Source organism: Gossypium hirsutum, chromosome A07 (genome assembly GCF_007990345.1).
Source record: "Gossypium hirsutum isolate 1008001.06 chromosome A07, Gossypium_hirsutum_v2.1, whole genome shotgun sequence".
NCBI lineage: Eukaryota > Viridiplantae > Streptophyta > Magnoliopsida > Malvales > Malvaceae > Gossypium > Gossypium hirsutum.
This window is the reverse complement of record NC_053430.1, coordinates 62175600-62197928: the sequence shown is the minus strand read 5'-3', so window position 1 is coordinate 62197928 and position 22329 is coordinate 62175600. Positions and strand designations below refer to the sequence as shown.

At 37.4% G+C, this 22329-nt stretch overlaps 1 protein-coding gene across 1 annotated transcript; it reads left to right on the top strand.

The window, feature by feature from the left end:
- Positions 1-6909: 6909 nt before the first annotated feature.
- LOC121203724 (uncharacterized) lies at positions 6910-19617 on the top strand (the record flags this gene model as incomplete). Its single annotated transcript, XM_041074172.1, has 4 exons — positions 6910-7134; positions 18035-18572; positions 18735-18814; positions 19249-19617. Coding segments are annotated over exons 1-4 (1212 nt in total), but the record flags the coding sequence as incomplete, so codon positions are not given.
- Positions 19618-22329: the final 2712 nt, after the last annotated feature.

Sequence of the window (22329 nt, the reverse complement as noted above, 5' to 3'; positions counted from 1 at the left end):
TTCGAGTTCTTTCCAAGAAAAGGTAAGCATTGTGATCTTATTGTAAGTAACTTTGTTTTACCTTCTCATCTTCTTTGAGTCTTATCTTTATTTTTGGAAATTAAGCATGTGGCTGGATTACAAAATCAAAACCTAGTTTTTGATTCTGAAAATTTTAATTTTGATCCCGGCATTAGTTTATTTGCCCAACTTTGGATTAAGAAGCTGGAGCGAGATTGTATGTTCGTTCATGCATGGCCGAATGTATGTGGGTGAAATACATGAATTGTTTGCTGTTCAATTGACTTCCCTAGGTGTCTATTCGGCCAAGAGACACTTTTTGAATGATTCATTCATCCCATGGCTGAATTTAGGCAAGCTATTGAGTTCCCAAGACATCACATTCATCCAAGATGCTTTGCTTACACATGAAGCTATCCAATGGAGTTCCCATCAGCCGAATTTAGTCCTAGCTAATTAAATACTTGTTCTAGATTATTCTAGTGCATTCATAGCTGAATTTATTTAGTCTTTAAAGCTATTAGTTTGTCCATTCGGCTACTACTTGTTAGCCTATAAATAGTTTGCACATTTCATTGTAAAAGGGACTTTTTGCCAAAATTGTTAATGAACATTTGTTCTTGTGAGGTTGCTTCCTCTCATATCTCGTACAAGTTTCGAAAGACTTATCTGGCTTGTGCTAGTGGCGTTAATCGTCTTGTTTGAACTTATCACCAATCTTGGTGTGGCATTCACCTATCCATCTATCCATCTTTCCACCTTAACAATATAGGAACCAGGGTGACACTTCTTACTGTTGAATCATTCCTGACGTTAAGTTCGTTTTCCATTCCCATCCTTCGAATTATTTTCTTGTTATTCCAAACCGAGCCATTTAACCATCATCCATCTTTGCTACTAAATCGAACCTATTACTAAATTCAGCCTACTTTGAAACCTTTCGCTTACCCGTATCTTTTCATTCACTTCTAGTTCTAAAACCCGAAGCTCGAACAACGATCGGGCAACTAAGTGAATTCGACTCATCATCCCGAGCCAGATCACATCATTAGCTGTTGGTTTAAGATTATGGTATGAAAAAGGTAAGGTGGAAAAGAAGGAATTTGTTTTGGTTCGAAATAGTAAGATGTGAAAAGAAAGAATTAGCTTCGGAACCAAATGGTTAAGAAAGGAAAATGGATTGAACAAAAGTGCAAACAAGAACCAATACCGGTTTGGTATCGACACGTTCCTTATAAGCCCTTTAGTTCGATTTAAGAATGGTTAAGGTGACCTCGACCCACTATCTAGCAAGATAGGAACCTTGGTATGTTTGAACGCCACACTACGAGTAGTGATAAGTTTAGTTTCCGTCAAAGAAAATGGATGACACAACTAGAACACTAGGTAGCCAACGAATCCTTAAACGAAAATATAGAAAAGTTTGCCTCACAAATTTGGCAGCATAAAATTAACAAAATGTCCCAAAAGTTCTTCCATTCAATAAACTGGTTACATATATTTATAGTGTCAGAAAAGACTAGCTGAATGGTCACTTTTAATTAAGCTAATAATGAGGCCTAATGAAAAGTCACAACTATAGAAATTCTAATCCAAGTAACTCCAGCCTTCAATGTGATTTACTTCTTCAATTATGTTGCTTTCAAACTATTTTGAAGTCTCCATGAGCAACCGAAAAGACACCAGATTCTTTGATGGAGAATTGAATTGATGTAGTGATTACTCATGAAGCAAACGGTTATGGAAGATGAAACAAAGTTGCTGCCCAATTTAGAGAAGAATAATGCTCTCCTTTAATTGATAAAAAAACTTCTTAATGATATTTAAAGCCTGCCCCCTCTTTTGTAACCCAAATCTCTTGAAAAGTCACCTTATTGAATGCATAACAACCCCGTAAATGTAATGGATGTGAGCTGGAAAGTCACCTGCAATTAACACATGTAAGCAACACATTTATTCAATTATTAAACTTAAAACAAATTAACAACTAACTTAAATAAATGAACTATCACTTATGCATCATTTATTCCAGCAACTAATTTAATTAAGTGAAGCATTATTAAATGAACTTTAACTCATGCATCAATAAATTATCCTAGTAACTAGATTATTTAAAGAAGCAACTATTAAATCAAGTTCATAAAAAACTCAATTAATTAAACTAGGATGAGTTGAATTAATGATCAGCAACTCATTTATTAAACTAAGATGCTTAAATTCAAGTATTAAAATGCAACTAAAGGCAAAGCTGAAAAATAAAAAGTTCAATTTAGTTGGAACGGCTTCAAAGAACTGGAATTGAGCTGAAATCTATTTGCAATATGTTTCAAGGAAACTTTATTGAACTGGTCCCAACCCGTTCTATTTCTCCAACCAAAGCCTCACCCCACAATTGGTTAACTAAGGATGAAATGGCCTCTTTGAATTGCTTAGCTTGAGCTCACGTAATTGGTCCTTGGGGCAGCACCGTTGAATCCTTGCTTGAACTTGATGCACTCCGGGATGCGATCATATCAATTGAGCTACCACGAGGACTTATAACTCGATCACAGCAAGCTATGTCGATCGAGGTTGGGGAGTGCAAGAAGCCAAATCCAATAGCCACGCATGGAACAGCTCAACTGGCATCACTTGCAATTTATTGCAAGTTGAACTTGAATTTTAATAAACTCATCTAATTTTAATAGAGTTTTTGGTGAACTTCATTTAATAAGTGTTGCTCATAATTAATCTAGTTACTAGGATTATTTATGGATGCATGGTTTAAGTTTAATTAATTTTGCTTCTATTAATTTAACTAGTTGTTGGAATAATTGTTGCATAGGTTTTAGCCATTTATCTAAGTTAAGTGTTTAATGAGTGCATGTTCAATAAGTGTTTAAATGTATTTAATAAGTTTAATTTAATGTGTTTAAATGCAGGTAACTGTTCAGCTCATAACCGTTACAATTCAAGGCTATAACACATTCAATAAAGTGGCTTTTCAAGTCATTTTCGGTTACAAACAAGGAGGCTGTTACAAATGAGTCATTTAAGGAGCTTTAAGGAGCATTATATCATCCTTTTATTTCATGATGTGATCCGGCTCAGGTGGTTGAGTCGAATTCACGTAGTTGCCCGATCGTAGACGAGAAGTGTCGTTCGTGCCTCGATTTTGGAAGTAGAAGTGAATGGATAGGTTTGAATAAGCGGAAGGTTTCAAATAAGTGTAAGAATAGTGATAGGTTTGACTAAGGGTAGAAAAGATGGTTGTTAGAAGGGTGGTTCGGTTTTGGTAATGAAAGAAACAAATTTGAGAAAGTGGGGATGGAATATTGAACTTAACGTCAGGAATGATTCAACACTAAAAAGTGTCACCCCGGCTCCTATATTGTTAAGGTGGAAAGATGGATAGAAGGATAGGTGAACGCCACACCAAGAATGGTGATAAGTTCAAACAAGATCGATTGACGCCACTAGCACAAACTAGATAAGTCTTTCGAAACTTGTACGAGATATGAGAGGAAGCAACCTCAAAAGAACAATGTTCATTAACAAATTGGAAAAAAAGTTCTTTTACAAAGAAATGAGTAAACTATTTATAGACTAACTTGTTTAGGCGAGTGGACAAATTAACTAGCTTAAAAACTAAGAAAATTCAGCCATGAACTAACTAGAATGTTCTAGAATGAAAACATTAATTAGCTAAGTCTTGATTCGGCTGATGAAAGTGTATTGGAAGCTAAATGGATTGTCTAGGTTCGGCCATGGGATGCATGTAGCTTACAAGAGGTGTCTCTTGGTCGAATAGGTGCATAGAAACTCCAAAGGTCCTCCCACATACACTCGGCTATTCATGGAACTTGGAAGGGAGCTTGAATCTGGCCAGACATGAACTTGCATTAATTATTCTCCATTCATGCATGTGTGCCGTCCAAAGGAGATGTATTCTTCATAATCCAATGCATGCAATTAATCCTCCATGTACATGAACATTATTCCTCCAAGCATTGAACTGAACCATGCATGAACCTTCTCATTCATTGAACAAACTCATACATGCACCTAGCCATTAATGTACCTCCACATTCGGCTAAACCTACAAAGAAATAAAAATATAATTAAATAAAATATAATTATTCATATAATCATAATTTAAACAGCAACTAGACAACTTAAATGATACTAACTAAATTCAGACACATTAATTAAAAGTCACTAGCATATTAATTTCGGCTAGCTCAAATCATCAAAAACAACTAATGAACTAATTTAAGCTAGGGATTTCGACATGAGCTGTAGCAAATTTAATTAAAAACAAAGTTAAAACTTAGTTTATTGAAATGGAAAAGAAATGAGCTGAAACGAGCTAAAATCAAGCTCAAACGAGCTGAAATGAACTCAAGTGAGCTGATTGGAGCTGAATGGAGCTTGGAGAGCTGGAGAGAAGCTAAAGTTGGGTTGTAAAAGAGTGCATTTGGTCTTCAAAAGAGTTTCCGTAGCTTCTCCAACGTCCAGGGCCTTGTTCTCTTCCAAAATGCGCATCACCAAGGCTGATAAAGCGTCTTGAAATTGCTTGGTTCGAGCTTGAGTATGGGGCCTTTTGGAAGCTCGATTAGTTCTTGATTTGAATTCTAGGATGCCCCAGGTGTGCTTACATCATTCCCCCCGTCTTCAAAGTGACTTGTCCTCAAGCCAAGCCGCCGGTTAATTTTGAAACAGGGATGCCTACTTGTTCGTTCTTGTACAAATGTGATTAATTGTCGTATCATGCCTTGCTGGATAAACGTCACAAAACTTGCAACCAAATGAGAATCATTATAGAGCACGATCTTATTCAAATGGTCATAAAAGCAAGTCATCTTACGCTTAAAACAATTACAACAAGACAGTACCAATATCCCATTTTCACTATCAAATAAACATGTGTCATTGCAACTTAAGAACTTAACGAACAAGGGTTTTAAGAACATAATGTTCGTAATTCGCTTGGGCATCTCAAGTTGTATTCGTAAAACATAATAACTACGACAGGAATTCGTGCAACAGTTCAAAAATTGCAAATGTCCATCATAAACAAACAATGGAAAAGATAGATAGAATTCTTGTTTTTGTTTACTTAAACAATGCAATTGGGACAACAAATAACCATCAAACTCAACAATATCACGTGTACCAAGAATCTTTTGTTCATCAACCAAAACAGTCATATCTTCATCAATCGAATTGGACAGATGTATTAGAAATTCTAGAAACCATACCTTGAGCAGGTAAACAAGGATTAAGTTTACCTTTTCCTACCATTACAAACCTTCTCTCTTCGAGAATGTATTACAACCACATCATATGATTTGAGTCAACTTGAAAAGACTTAGAAACAAGAAAAATTTGGTTAATCAAAACTATTTTCTTTTCATCGCTCATGTTTCTTTGAATTTCCTTTTCTCTCACTTTGGTCTCATTTTTATCACAACTCTTTTTCTTTTCTCTTTCATTTTCTTTTCTTTCTTTTTCATTTTCACTTTCTTTTTCCACTCTCATATGCTCCAAAGATTGTTTCAGTCATTGTTGATCCTCTACAACTTGTTTTGGTATCAAGGGTGCCAAAGTAAAATTTCAGCCATGATACTTGAAAGTATATTGGTTTACGAACCAGTCGTGCTTCACTCTTCGGTTGAATTGCCATGGCTTCCCAAGCAGTATATGGCCCACATCATGGGCACCACATCACAAAGGACTTCATCTTCATATTTTCCAATTGAAAATGGAACAAGGACTTGCTTGGTTACCTTTAACTCAACTCCATCATTAAGCCATTGTAGCTTGTAAGGACTCAGATGCACACTTGTCGGTAGACCAAGCTTTTCAACTAGGAGGGTGCTCGCTACATTTGTACAACTTCCTCCATCAATCACTAAGCTACATACCTTTCCTCAGACAAAACAACGGGTATGAAAAAGGTTCTCTCATTGCGGATCGATTTCGGTACCTTGCGCACCTAAGCTCCTCTTAACAACAAGCATCTCGCCTTCGACCACATTCTCCAATTTCGGCATCAGAAGGGTTTTCGACATCGTTTTTAACTCTTTCGTCTTCCTCCTCCTCTGATTCAATATCACCATTGGGTTGAATCACCATGGCGCTCTGATTCAGACATTGGCTCGCAATATGCCCTCTTCCAAGGCACTTAAAACATTTAATGTCCCTCAACCGGTTTTGGGTACTTTCAACAGCCTTGCCTTTGCTATTTTCAACCATAGGCTTAGTAGTTTTGGCGGGTGCCATAGGATCTTTCGTTTGGCTCGCCGTAGCACTCTTGCTTGTGCCTTGGTTCCATCTGGGCACATTAGTGGTTGAATAACCTCGGGCAGCACCTTTCTTATTGAGTTGTTTCTCGACCTTGATGGCCATGTGGACCATATCAACTATCTCCACATAGTGTTGTAGCTCCACGATGTTGGCGATCTCACGATTAAGTCCGGACAGAAATCTAGCCATAGTTGCTTCTCGATCCTTGTCCACGTCCGCACGGATCATAGCAACTTCCATCTTTTTATAATAGTCCTCGACACTCCTTGTACCTTGGGAAAGGTTTTGGAGCTTTTGGTAGAGTTCCCGGTGGTAGTGCATTAGAATGAACCTCCAGCGTATGACAGCCTTCATTTCGGCCCAAGTGTTAATGGGTCACTCGCCATTTCGCCTCCAGTTTGAGGTAAGTTGGTCCCACCAAATCATAGCATAGTCAGTGAATTCTATGGCAACCAACTTAACTTTCTTAGTCTCCGAATAGTTATGGCACTCAAAAATGAGTTCAATCTTTTTCTCCCACTCTAAATATGCCTCGGGGTCCGAACGGCCTTGGAATGGGGGAATTGATAACTTAATGCTTTTCAAGTCATCATCAAACCTTTCTCGCTATCGTTGGCCACGATGACATTGGCCTCTTCACCGGTTGCTAATATTAGAGCCAGTTTCGCTTTCGACTTCACTTGGTTCAGAAACCTCATCATCTCGAACTTGCCTTCGGCCACGGTCCCTAGGTGGACTTCTTGGGGTCCTTGCTCGTCTGCCTCTTTTCCTCCACTTGGTCGAGTCTTTCTTGTATTGGCTCCAACTTGCGATCGAACAACCGCTCAACTTCAGGAAGCAAGGCTTGTAAGTTCAAATCTGGCACATTCTGATACGATCCACCTCGGGAAAAGTCGAGTCGTATGCTGAGTTACCCGATCATCTACGAGAAGTATCGTTAACTTAGTTTAGAAATTTTAAAACAAAAGTCGGGGTTGAGAAGAAATGTGTCTGAAAGAGAAGGTATAGATATAATGGCACGATAAGGTCAGTTTTTGGTATGTTTTGTGTAAAGAAAGAAATGGGTTCGATCAAAGAATGCAAACAAGAACCAATACCAATTTGGTATCGACTCATTGTTTATATACGATTTATTTTTGTTTGGTTTAGGTTTGGTAAAGGGAACCTCGACCCACTATCTAACAAGATAGGAACCTCGGTATGTTGAACGCCACACTACGGATAGTGATAAGTTCAGGTTCGACAAAGAACACGGTTGACACAACTAGAATGCTAGGAACGCCAATCGAATCTTTGAACGAAACATAAGAAAAGTTTGCCTCACAATTTCGGCAGCATAACCTTAACAAAGTTTTCAAAAGTCCCTTTTACATGGAAAATGAACAAGTATTTATAGGCCTAAAGTCTAGGTAGCTGATTGGCCTTTCATACTTACAAATTAATTAAAAGAAAATTCTAGAAGAATTAACTCTTAATGTGCATGACTAGATTCGTCTATGGGAATGGTGGATGAATGCATCTTCATGCTTAAGAAAACAAAATGAATGCATGATGTCCAATGGTCACTTGTAAGGTTCGGCCAACCTTGTTAAATGAAGCAATGTTTGGCCAAAAATTATGAATTAATTGTGGATACTCCAAGGGCCAACATATGTGTGAAAACCGAATGTTGAAGAGTCTTCTAGTGTGAACAAGGTGAGCCGAAAAGTCTTGCCATGTGAACATAGATGTGAAACGAATTAAGGAGATTCATGGGGAAGCTAATCGGCCAAGCTATCTTCATGCATGTGTGGGTGTCCTTTGGCTGAATGGTCACCTTGAAAAATGAAGAGATAGCACACCATACATGAATGGAAACATTCATGAACCTTGAAAACATTGAATGTGGTCATACATGCACTTAGCCGAACATGCACCTAGGAGATTCAAATCCATTGTGTTCCTACAAGAAATGTGAACAGAATTAATTCAAGCTAATGTGAACACAAATATCAACATTAAATTCGGTTATGACAAATTTAATTATCATCAATAAACACTTTTAAGACATATTTAATAAAACTAATGTGAACTAAATTTAATATGTGGGATATTAATTAACTAATTATTGAACTTATTAAATAAAAAAGTCAATAATAGTCAAATGAAGTCAAAGTGAACTCCATGAGCTGATGTTTAATTCATGAGCTAAACACGAGCTGGGCTTAGACTCGTGAACTGATAATGAGATGGTCCCGAGCTGTGGAACTGGGAATGAGCTGAATCCGAGCTAAGAAACTGGTGTTGAGCTGCATGGGAGCTAACTTGAACTGGAGGTGAACTCGGTGAGCTGAAATGAACTTGTAGAAGAGTTCGGCATGGATTCCTAAAGTTTCCACCAGCTAGTTCGGTAGGTCTAGCATTGACATCATCCCAAATTTGCTGAACTAAAGCTATAACAACTTCTTTAAATTATTTTGCACGAACCCTTGTGATCGGTCCTTGAGGTAGCACCATCGGATCTCAGCTTGGGCTTGACTTATGGGAAAGCGTGATCGTATCACATTCTGAATGGGTTGCCTTTCCTCCACATTTCGTTCCATGTTGATTTTCAATAATATTTAAAACCTCACCACAAACCTCACTAATTCTCTCGGAAAAGAAATATTTGATGAACACTCCACTCGTGTTTTCACTCATTTTTAGGATTTTTCAACTCTCAAATGCTCTCACACTCTCTAGCCTTTTACCACTCAACTTACTCTCGTAACCTCATAGTTTGTTTCTCTTGACTCGTCTTTGTGCTTTGGGGTCGGCTTCAAAATGGTTACAAGGGATAAAATGTATGGGTGTACGGGTAGGCTAAAAGAAAATTTTTCTTTGGTGTAGTGTGGTGTTTTGGAATGGGGGTAGAAAGTTGATGAAAAAGAACATGAGATGATCGGAACAAGATATAAATAGTAGAATCAAACTTGATCACTTTACTTTCTTTTTTTTTAATTTTGTATATTTCTTTTTTTTTTATACCTCACAATACCACTATTACTATAGTAAAATGAAATTACAACTTGAATTTTTTTTAATTCGAATTTTTTTACAATGAACCTATTTCGATCTTGATACGAACATTGGCACCTCTCGTTTTACAAGCTCTGATACCAAATGATGTGATCCGACTTGGGTGGTTGAGTCGAATTCATGTAGTTGCCCAATTGTAGACGAGAAGAGTCGTTTGTGCCTCGATTTTGGAAGTAGAAGTGAATGGATAGGTTTGGATAAGCGGAAGGTTTCAAATAAGTGTAAGAATAGTGATAAGTTCGGCTAAGGGTAGAAAAGATGGTTGTTAGAAGGGTGATTCGACTTTGGTAATGAAAGAAAGAAATTTGAGAAAGTGGGGATGGAATATCGAACTTAACGTCAGGAATGCTTCAAACTAAAAAGTGTCACCCCATTTCCTATATTGTTAAGGTGGAAAGATGGATAGAAGGATAGGTGAACGCCACACCAAGAATGGTGATAAGTTCAAACAAGGTCGATTGACACCACTAGTACAAACTAGATAAGTCTTTCGAAACTTGTACGAGAAATGAGAGGAAGTAACCTCACAAGAACAATGTTCATTAACAAATTGGCAAAAAGTTTTTTTACAAAGAAATGAGTAAACTATTTATAGACTAACTTGTGTAGTTGAATGGACAAATTAACTAGCTTAAAGACTAAGCAAATTCAGACATGAACTAACTAGAATGTTCTAGAATTGATATGAGCACGCCCCGCAAACTTCATCGAACAAGTCTGTCAAGCCGAGCATTGACATGTTGGCAAGCTGATCCCAGCTTGTTTCCAGCTCCACGAGCTCCGTCCAGCTCAAATCCAGCTTGTTCAAGCTCAATCCAACTTGCCTGAGCTAAACCGAGCTCACTCCTAGCTCATATTCAGCTCACGGCTAAACCTTAGCTCAACTTCAGCTTAGGAGTTTAATCTCAGCTCAACTTTAGCTCACGAGCTAAAGCTTAGCTCATTTTAGTTTAACTCGGTTTTGTCTTTAATGCATTAAATTTTGCACATATTTATTTAAGCATTAAACTTGTCTTGTATTAATATTTGTTATTAATATGTCATAGATATCACCTAACTTAAATGTGTTCACATTGTGCTGAATTTATGTGTGTTCACATGATGTCTTATGAATTGTTTTTTTCTTGTAGGTACAATGCTCATGGACGGCGCAATGAATGCTTGAAGAAACATCTCTTTTGGACATCCCACATGCATGAATGAACAACATTTAATTAGGTGCATGTATGACCAGATTCAAGGTGTTTACAAGTTCATGTATTTGTCAAATACATGAATGCACAAAATACATGAATGTTTGGGTTCAAATGCACATTCGGTTACATGAATGATGAAGATTCATGCATGAATGTATCTAGAAGATCCAATCCCTTTGGACAGTACACATGCATGCATGGAAGGAAATTAATGCAAGTTCATGTAGGGCTTGGTGCAATGTATGAAGAGGTGCATGTAGAATTGAGGTTCAATGGACGGCATTTAAGGGAGTACATGTATTGGAGACGTTCATGCAAGTAGGGGCTATTTAATGTTCATGTTCTTGAAGGTTCATGGACCGAATTTATGGAGGAACATACATTGGCACGTTTCATGCATGATCCATGCATTTTCAAGCTAACCATTCAAGTATTCAAGGTGCATTAAAGCTTCATTCGGCCAAGGGGGATGATGGAACATTAAAGGGCTACACATTCATTGATATTCATGATTTTTCTTCTAGAATTATCTAGGTGTTTATGGCCGAATTTCTTAGCTTCTAAGCTTGTCCATTCAGCTACTTTTTGTAATATCCTGAAATAGGGCCTAATCGGAATAGTGGTTTCGTGACCACAAATCCGAGATAGAAATAATTATTTATAATTATTTGAGGTTTATGATATGATTGCATGATTGTGTGAAAATTTCATGATGAAATTCTATGCCTAAAGTGCTTAAATTGAAAGTAGGGACTAAATCGAATAAGTTACAAAACTTGCATTCTAGAAGTTTTTAGTATGAAATTGTTTTGGAATATTAATGAGGAGGTCTTAAATAGCAATTTGACCAATTTTAACTTCATGGACAAAATTAGGACATGGAAGGAATTTTTGGAAAGTTTAGTAGTAAGGGTATTTTGGTCATTTAGTTATTAAAATGAATTAAAAACAAAATTAAAAGCCAATTTTTGTCCATCTTCTTCATTAGGCCGAAATTTCAAGGGTTCTCCATAGCTAGGGTTTGTTTCAAGCTTCCAAGCTCCATAGTAAGTGATTCCAAGCCCCGTTTTTAATGATTTTTACGTTTTTGAGATCCCGGTAGCTCGATTAAGCTTATGCTAACAATAATTCAACTTAGGGTTCATATTTGGAAATATACCCATAGGTGAAATTTGTTTATTTTGATGTTTTATGATAGAATATGGGGTTTTAAATTATGTTAGACAACTTGTGCTACTCGGTTTTGAGTGAAACGAGTAAAAGGGCTTAATCGGTAAAAATACCTAATAGTCATAAGTACATGTTAGAGTGAGAATTTGATGTTGCCATAGAAGAGAAAAGTGATCAGCATGTTGTAAAACATAAGAATAAGGAATAAAGTTTAATCCCGAGCCTAGGGGCAAAAATGTAAATATGCAAAAGTTTAGGGGTAAAATTGTAATTTTGCCAAAATTTGAGTTAAGGATTAATTTGATAATGTGAGTATTAAATAAGCTAAATGTGTTATTTTAGATCAAGAAAGACGTGGAATCGACCTCAATCGAGGAAAAGAAAAGATTATGGACTAAATTGCAAAATCTTTGTATTTTGGTACCAAGGTAAGTTCATGTGTAAATAATGTAGCATAATGGTTATTTTAAGTTATTGATGTTAAATATAATTGTTACCGAGTATTGATTTCGGCATTCTACGGAAGACGGCAAGGATAAGTGTTCGAGGAAAAAGCCCGTTTGAACCTTAGGAATAGATTAGGATACAAGTGACATGTCACTAGGATGGTTGAGCATCCGAACTCGTTGAGTTGAGTCCGAGTTCACTTATGGATGCGAATGTCCGAACTCGTTGAGTTGAGTCCGAGTTCGTGAGATGTAACTAGGCATCCGAACTCGTTGAGTTGAGTCCGAGTTCACTTATGGATGCGAACGCCCGAGCTCGTTGAGTTGAGTCCGAGTTCGCTTATGGGCGGGTTACATGATTGCTTGATTGAATATGTGGCACTTATATGCAAATTATCCATGTATCCGAATTATATTCCGATGTGTTCAACGGGTAAAGTTCTACTCAATGGAGGAATATTCGAGATGTAAAGAGAAGTATTGGTGAGTGATGTGAAATGGATATTTTGGACAGGTATGTATTTAACCCTCGGGTTGAGTATTGATACAACCACTATAAGGTAATAAGATGATGAAAAATGATCAGAAATGTGATATGTGTTTTAGTGATGTATGCTAATGTTGATTGGTATAACTGTTTGTTGTTACTTATTATTTGCATATGAACTTACTAAGCATTTATGCTTACTCCCTCCTTCTTACTCATTGTAGTTTTGGACAAGCCAGCTAAGGAGTCGGGATAGGTCGAAGGCTCAGTCACACTATCCGGAAGACTTTTGGTAAATGGCTTGTAAATTTAAGTATGGCATGTATAGCAATATACCTATTTTGTGTAAATGATCTTATGGTATGGTTGTGGAATGGTTGAGGAAATGCTTGATAATGATAAATTATGAAAATGGTTAGTGTAGATTATGTTTTATGTTAAGGAAAACTATTAAGATACTTAGTGCATAAAAACTCATAAAAAGGATGAAATTTGCCATAAACAGAATACTGCAGCAACACTGACGCGAGTTTGAAAATTTATTAAAAATCATAGCAATTGAATTTGGTGATGGAATACATATCAAATTGAAGCTTATTATGTATAGTTTCACATGAAACAAATGAAATAGGTAAAGGAATTATATGTTAGAAGATATTTGAATTTTAGTGAAACAGGGTCATAGCAGTTTTTGAATCCCCTGTTCCAACTTTAGAAATTAATTATATTTTATAAAGATATAATTAGGTGGTATATTTTATATCCTCAGAATCCTTATTTAGTCTAGTTTTAGTAGAAACAAATCTCATAGTCATATGAATTTTGTACAGAGAGAAATGTGGTTCGTAGTAAACAGAGGTCAGACCAGTCGAGTCCTGAAACAGGGGTAACTTTAACTAATAAACTGTACTAATTTGACCAACCAAAAATTCTAAAAAACATTTAGTAGATAGGTATATGAGTCTAGATTCAGGAAAAATTTACGGATCTTGATTTTGAGTTTCTTAACTCGAGATATGATTTTTCTTGTGACTGTGACGCAAGTAGCTTAAAAGCTGTGAATGTAGAAACAATAATCCAAAGTTCTAAAAATGTTAAACTAAGCTTAGTAACACCTCATACTCGACTCCGGCGATGGTCTCGGGCGTGGGGGCGTTACACTTTTATTTAGGCTATAATAAATATATGTTATTTCATTTGTAAGAGGTTAGACTTTTCACTTAATGAAACTTTGTTAAACTTTTATGGAATTTGTGAGATTTCTTTCTCTCATATTTCGTTGAGGACTTCGTTGGCTTATCTAGGAAGCCTAGTGGCGTCAACCCTGTTCTTCACTATCCTGAACTTATCACTATCAAATAGTGTGGCGTTCACCCTTATACCGAGGTTCCTACTTTGCTAAGTAGCGGGTTGAGGTTTTATCACTTTCATTCTCCACCTTGAAGGCCTATAAGCAATTGGGTCAATACTCTCTAGTATTGGTTCGTGCTTGCTTTTGAGTTTCTTCTTTCCATTCTTTCATTTACTTTAAACCGACCCTTAATATTCATATTTTAAACCCTTTCTTTGAACCCCTTGAATAGCTTCCGCATAATTTATTTAGAAACATCCTTTTTGAACAAACCGAACGATACTTTCTCGTAGACGATCGGGAAAACTCGCATACGACTCGACTCTCCCCGAGGCGGTTCGTATCAAGAATGAAAACATTAATTAGCTAAGTCTTGATTTAGCTGATGGAAGTATATTGGGCAGCTTCATGTATAAGAAAAAGTAATTGGATGAATGTGAAGCTTTGGAAGCTAAATGGATTGTCTAAGTTCGGCCATGGGATGCATGTAGCTTGCTAGAGGTGTCTGTTGGCCAAATAGGTGCATAGAAACTCCAAAGGTCCTCCCACATATATTTGGCTATTCATGGAACTTGGAAGGGAGCTTGAATCTGGCCATACATGAACTTGCATTAATTATTCTTCATTCATGCATGAGTGTCGTCCAAAGGAGATGTATTCTTCATAATCCAATGCATGCAATTAATCCTCCATGTACATGAACATTATTCCTCCAAGCATTGAATCGAACCATGCATGAACCTTCTCATTCATTGAACAAACCCGTACATGCACCTAGCCATTAATGTACCTCCACATTCGGCTGAGCCTACAAAGAAATAAAAACATAATTAAATAAAATATAATTATTCATATAATCATAATTTAAACAGCTACTAGACAACTTAAATGATACTAACTAAATTCGGACACATTAATTAAAAGTCACTAGCATATTAATTTCGGCTAGCTCAAATCATCAAAAACAACTAATGAACTAATTTGAGCTGGGATTTCGGCATGAGCTGTAGCAAATTTAATTAAAAAAAGTTAAAACTTAGTTTATTGAAATGGAAAAGAAATGAGCTAAAACAAGCTAAAATCAAGCTCAAACGAGCTGAAACAAGCTCAAGTGAGCTGATTGGAGCTGAATGGAGCTTGGGGAGCTGGAGAGGAGCTAAATTTGGCTTGCAAAAGAGTGCATTAGGTCTTCAAAAGAGTGTCCGTAGCTTCTCCAACGTTTAGGACCTTGTTCTCTTCCAAAATGCGCATCACCAAGTGATGTGAGCTTGCCTACGAACCAAATGGAGAACGAACAAGAAGCTATTAAGCTGCCCATTGGTCCAATAACGCGAGCTAGAGCTAAACGATTTAAAGTTGCTATTTTAGCATTGGTGGAACAGATTGAGGAAAGTGAAAGCAAAGAGCTTAAAGACGAGCTGAATATTTTCAACTTCTTTGAAGTTGAAATTCGTTCTAGCTAATTAAATTGCTGCTGGATTTTAAACCATTTAAATAAGCATTTAATTAAGTCTTATTACAGCTTATTAATATGTTTTTATTTAATATAAGTGTTTAATATGTCTTAATTTAGTTACATTAAAGATGTCTTGATTTCATTTAGTTTGTCTAAATTATTACATGTCTTAAATCTGTTCAACCGAATTTGTGTCATGCTTTATTAATATTTAAGTTGTTTCAATGTTAAATTAGGATGTTCACATTATGTATTTACTTAGTTCAGCTTAATTTGATTGAAATTAATTAAGTTCATGTGTGTTTTTAGGTACAGCCGAATTTGAAGATTCATTGGGCAGATTCATGCATGAAGATTCAATGGATGTGAAGATGCATGCATGTTGGGTTCAATGCACCAAATGGTACATGCATGGACTATATTAAAGATGGTGTGCTGATTGTTGAAGTTCTCTAAGTGACCATTCGGCCAAAAGAGATGATTTTCCATTCTCCAAAGCTGCCATTTATTTCCTTCACATTGCTGGGTACATTGTGGCTATTCGGTTCATGATGTTCACACCTTATGGTCATTCAAAACCGTCCATTCACACTTCCAAATGACTGTTCAAGTTGCTAATTAATGATGGTAATTTTTCAGCAAGAGTTGCTTCATTATTGACCTTATTAAACTCCATTGGCCGAATGTAGCTGCTGCCAATTTTCCAAGTTCGTTGAAGCTCTTCCTTGGTCTATATTCAGCCGAACATTGATTCAAGACCATTCATGGATCTTAGCTCAAAATTAGTTCAATGTTTACTTAGTTTTTAAGTATTGAACTTGACTATTCGGCTACTAGTCACTTAAGCTATAAATAGTTCTTGAATTTCTTGTAAAAGGACTTTTTGCCAAATTTCTGAATGAAATATAATTTTAGTGAGAAATTCACTCTCTTTATTCTCCAAAGCTCAAATTGACTTATCTTCAACGAGTGGCGTCAATCTGACTTTGTTCGAACTTATCACCCATTGGTGTGGCATTCTTCATACCGTAGGTTCCTATTTTGCTAAATAGAGGGTCTCGGTTTTTATCCTATTTCCATTTCTTTCTTTGAAACCTTAAGCCCGGGTCCTTATTTGATAATAAGGGTTCGATCTTGTTTCATCGAATTACCCAGCAAACAACAACCCATCAAACTCCTTTGTTCCTAAAGCCATCCAACTTCAAACACCAAGACTTGAATTTGATTCAATTCCGACACTACCTAATTTTGATCGGGAAAGATTATGACTCGTCTTTACATCCGAAACGAGTTCGTATCACAAAGAAATGGAAGTGGCCATGATCCGCGCCGATGTGGAGGAAGATCGAGAAGCCACCATGGCTCGATTTCTCGCCGGCCTTAACCGAGATATCGCAAATATCGTCGAACTACACCACTATGTTGAGGTTATTGATATGGTCCATATGGCCATAAAGGTCGAAAAACAACTAAAAAGAAAAGGTACGTCACGAACTTTCTCTAACACTTCTTCTATGCCTAGGTGGGGGCAAGGGACCAACAAACGTGACATACCAAGCCGAAACAAAGAAGTAAGTGGTGCCACCAAGTTCAACAAACCGATTGCCAAAACGAGTAAAGGAAAGATGGAAGCCCAACCAAGTCGATCTCGAGACATAAAATGTTTCAAATGCCTTGGAAGGGGCCACATCGCGAGCCAATGTCCAAATCGGAATGTGATGTTTGTTCGAGACGATGGCGAGATTGAATCTGAAAGTGAACAAGAGAAGGAGGCCATTGAACAAACCGAAGATGAAGAAGATGTTGAACAAGCCGAAAATGGAGAAATATTGGTGGTGAAGAGAAGCCTTACTTTGCAAGGTGCCGAAAATGATCAACAACGCGAAAACATTTTTCATACTCGATGTCAAGTGCAAGGTAAGATTTGTTGCGTTATAATTGATGGGGGAAGTTGTACAAATGTGGCAAGTTCAATGATGGTGGAGAAACTCGGATTGGCCACCATTAAACATCCCCATCCGTATAAACTCCAATGGCTTAACGATGGTGGAGAATTAAAGGTAACGAAGCAAGTGTTGATTTCGTTTACAATTGGGAAGTATCAAGATGAAGTTATGTGTGACGTCGTACCAATGCATGCGGGGCATCTTCTTTTGGGGCGGCCTTGGCAATTCGACAAGCGAGCGATTCATGACGGATATACAAACCGATACTCTTTCAAACACATGGGACGAATGGTGACGTTAGCTCCATTATCACCGAAACAAGTGTATGAAGATCAACTCAAAATGAGGAGTTCGATTGAAAAATCAAAAGAAATCGAGAGAGAGCAAAAAATGAAAAGAATAAAGAAAAGAGTGAAGAAAAGAAGAAAAACAAAAAGATGAGTGATAAAAAAAGAGAGAGTGATTCAAAAGAAAAAGAAACGAGTGATGAAAATGAAAAAAGAATTTGTTGGTAAAAGAGAGAGAAGTTCGAAAATCGATGTTATTGAAACAACCATTATTGGTTCTTTTGTACAATGAGAGCTTGCTTGGCACTAACGAATTTGATGATAAGTTGCCCTCTTCTATTTTGTCTGTGTTGCAGGAATTTCGAGACGTATTCCCGGAAGAAATCCCGAGTGGGTTACCACCTATTCGTGGAATCGAACACCAAATAGATCTTGTGCCGGGAGCCGCGATTCCAAACCGACCTGCTTACCGGAGCAATCCTGAAGAGACGAAAGAATTACAAAAGCAAGTAAATGAACTCCTTGAAAAGGGCTATGTGCGCGAAAGCCTTAGTCCATGCGCCGTGCCTGTTTTGCTTGTCCCGAAAAAGGATGGAACGTGGAGGATGTGCGTGGACTGCCGTGCTATAAACAAGATAACTATCAAGTATCGTCATCCTATACCACGATTGGATGATATGCTTGACGAGCTAAGTGGCGCAAGTCTGTTTTCAAAAATTGATCTTAAGAGTGGTTATCACCAAATACGGATGCGTGAGGGTGATGAATGGAAGACTGCGTTTAAAACGAAGCATGGGCTTTACGAATGGCTCGTTATGCCATTTGGCTTAACGAACGCCCCAAGCACGTTCATGAGGCTTATGAATCACGTTCTAAGACCTTTTATTGGTAGATTTTGCGTCGTATACTTCGATGATATATTAGTTTATAGTAAAAATTTAGATGATCATGTTTTACATTTGAAGGCTGTTTTGGAAGTATTGAGGAAAGAAACTTTGTATGCTAATTTAAAGAAATGTGAATTTTGCACTAACAAGGTTGTGTTTTTAGGTTTCGTTGTTAGTTCGGAGGGCCTTGAAGTCGATCAAGAGAAGGTCAAGGCGATCCAAGAATGGCCCCGTCCGACGAATGTCTCCCAAGTCCGAAGTTTCCATGGATTAGCAAGTTTTTACCGTCGATTCGTGCCAAACTTCAACACCTTAGCCGCACCCTTGACTGGAGTTATTCGTAAGAATTCCAACTTCGTTTGGGGAGAGGAACAAGAAAAATCCTTTTTGAAAATTAAAGATTGTCTAACTCATGCACCGTTATTAGCTTTGCCTAATTTTGATAAAACCTTCGAGTTAGAATGTGATGCCTCAGGTTTAGGCATTGGAGCCGTGTTGATGCAAGATGGACGGCCTATTGCCTATTTTAGCGAGAAACTCAATGGTGCCGTCTTAAACTATCCGACTTATGACAAGGAGCTCTATTCGTTGATTCGAGCCTTAGAGACGTGGCAACACTATCTTTGGCCCAAAGAATTCGTCATACATACCGATCACGAATCCTTAAGTACTTAAAGGGTCAACACAAGTTGAATAAGCGGCATGCTAAGTGGGTAGAATTTCTCGAATCATTTCCATATGTTATTAAATATAAAAAAGGTAAGGAAAACGTAGTGGCTGATGCACTATCTCGAAGGTATGCGTTGTTAAATATTTTGGATGCTAAGTTAATGGGGTTTGTATTTCTTAAAGATTTATATGTCAACGATGCTGACTTTAGTGAATTCTTTAGGTTATGCGCAAAGGGAGCTTACGAGAAGTATTATCGACATGATGGGTACTTGTTCCGAGAAGGAAAGCTTTGTATACCCCAAGGTTCCGTACGAGAAGTGTTGATCGAAGAATCTCATAGTGGAGGATTAATGGGGCACTACGGAGTTGCAAAGACGTTAGCCATGCTCAACGAACATTTCTTTTGGCCTAAGATGCGACGAGATGTCGAACGGTTTTGTAATCGATGCATTGCATGCAAACGGGCTAAGTCACGAATTAAGCCCCATGGTTTGTATAAGCCATTGCCTATTCCCGAAACCCCTTGGTCTGATATCTCAATGGATTTCGTGCTAGGTTTACCGAGGAGTAAAAATGGCCTAGATTCAATATTTGTGGTTGTAGATAGGTTCTCAAAAATGGCTCATTTTATAGCATGTCATAAAACTGATGATGCCGTGAATATTGCTAATTTATTTTTCAAAGAAGTGGTCAGGTTGCATGGCATGCCTAGGAGGATTGTGTCCGACCGAGACGCGAAGTTTCTTAGCCATTTTTGGAGGACACTATGGGGGCGCCTTGGAACGAAGTTGCTGTTTTCAACCACTTGCCATCCGCAAACGGACGGCCAAACCGAAGTGGTCAATCGGATTTTGTCTACATTGCTTCGAGCTATCATCCGGAAAAATTTGAAGGCTTGGGAAGAATGTTTACCACATGTGGAGTTTACGTATAATCGAGCTATTCACTCAGCTACCAAATTTTCTCCTTTTGAAATCGTTTATGGTTTCAATCCGTTAACACCATTTGATTTAATGCCATTGCCTTCTAACCAATTTGTGCATGTAGATGGAAAGCGTAAAGCTGATTTCGTCAAGCAATTGCACCAACGAGTTCGAGAAAACATTGAGGCAAGGACCAAGAACTATGAACAACATGCTAACAAAGGTCGTAAACGAGTTGTGTTCGAGCCGGGAGATTGGGTGTGGTTGCATATGCGCAAGGAAAGATTTCCTATGCAACGACGATCTAAACTACTTCCGAGAGGGGATGGACCGTTTCAAGTCCTTGAACGAATTAATGACAATTCTTATAAATTGGACTTGCCTGGTGAATATAATGTTAGCGCGACTTTTAACGTTTCTGATTTGTCTCCGTTTGATGCAGATTCTGATTTGAGGACAAATCGTTCTGAAGAGGAGGGGAATGATGTGAGCTTGCCTACGAACCAAATGGAGAACGAACAAGAAGCTATTAAGCTGCCCATTGGTCCAATAACGCGAGCTAGAGCTAAACGATTTAAAGTTGCTATTTTAGCTTTGGTGGAACGGATTGAGGAAAATGAAAGCAAAGAGCTTAAAGACGAGCTGAATATTTTCAACTTCTTTGAAGTTGAAATTCGTTCTAGCTAATTAAATTGCTGCTGGATTTTAAACCATTTAAATAAGCATTTAATTAAGTCTTATTACAGCTTATTAATATGTTTTTATTTAATATAAGTGTTTAATATGTCTTAATTTAGTTACATTAAAGATGTCTTGATTTCATTTAGTTTGTCTAAATTATTACATGTCTTAAATCTGTTCAACCGAATTTGTGTCATGATTTATTAATATTTAAGTTGTTTCAATGTTAAATTAGGATGTTCACATTATGTATTTACTTAGTTCAGCTTAATTTGATTGAAATTAATTAAGTTCATGTGTGTTTTTAGGTACAGCCGAATTTGAAGATTCATTGGGCAGATTCATGCATGAAGATTCAATGGATGTGAAGATGCATGCATGTTGGGTTCAATGCACCAAATGATACATGCATGGACTATATTAAAGATGGTGTGCTGATTGTTGAAGTTCTCTAAGTGACCATTCGGCCAAAAGAGATGATTTTCCATTCTCCAAAGCTGCCATTTATTTCCTTCACATTGCTGGGTACATTGTGGCTATTCGGTTCATGATGTTCACACCTTATGGTCATTCAAAACCGTCCATTCACACTTCCAAATGACTGTTCAAGTTGCTAATTAATGATGGTAATTTTTCAGCAAGAGTTGCTTCATTATTGACCTTATTAAACTCCATTGGCCGAATGTAGCTGCTGCCAATTTTCCAAGTTCGTTGAAGCTCTTCCTTGGTCTATATTCAGCCGAACATTGATTCAAGACCATTCATGGATCTTAGCTCAAAATTAGTTCAATGTTTACTTAGTTTTTAAGTATTGAACTTGACTATTCGGCTACTAGTCACTTAAGCTATAAATAGTTCTTGAATTTCTTGTAAAAGGACTTTTTGCCAAATTTCTGAATGAAATATAATTTTAGTGAGAAATTCACTCTCTTTATTCTCCAAAGCTCAAATTGACTTATCTTCAACGAGTGGCGTCAATCTGACTTTGTTCGAACTTATCACCCATTGGTGTGGCGTTCTTCATACCGTAGGTTCCTATTTTGCTAAATAGAGGGTCTCGGTTTTTATCCTATTTCCATTTCTTTCTTTGAAAACCTTAAGCCCGGGTCCTTATTTGATAATAAGGGTTCGATCTTGTTTCATCGAATTACCCAGCAAACAACAACCCATCAAACTCCTTTGTTCCTAAAGCCATCCAACTTCAAACACCAAGACTTGAATTTGATTCAATTCCGACACTACCTAATTTCGATCGGGAAAGATTACGACTCGTCTTTACATTCGAAACGAGCTCGTATCAACAAGTCGACCCCTTATTAGCAAATAAGGACCCGGGGCTTAAGGTTTCAAAGAAAGAAAGGATTTGGGATAAAATCGAGACCCTCTTTTTAGCAAAATAGGAACCTACGGTATGAAGAACGCCACACCAATGGTGATAAGTTCGAAAAAAGTCAGATTGACGCCACTTGTTGAAGATAAGTC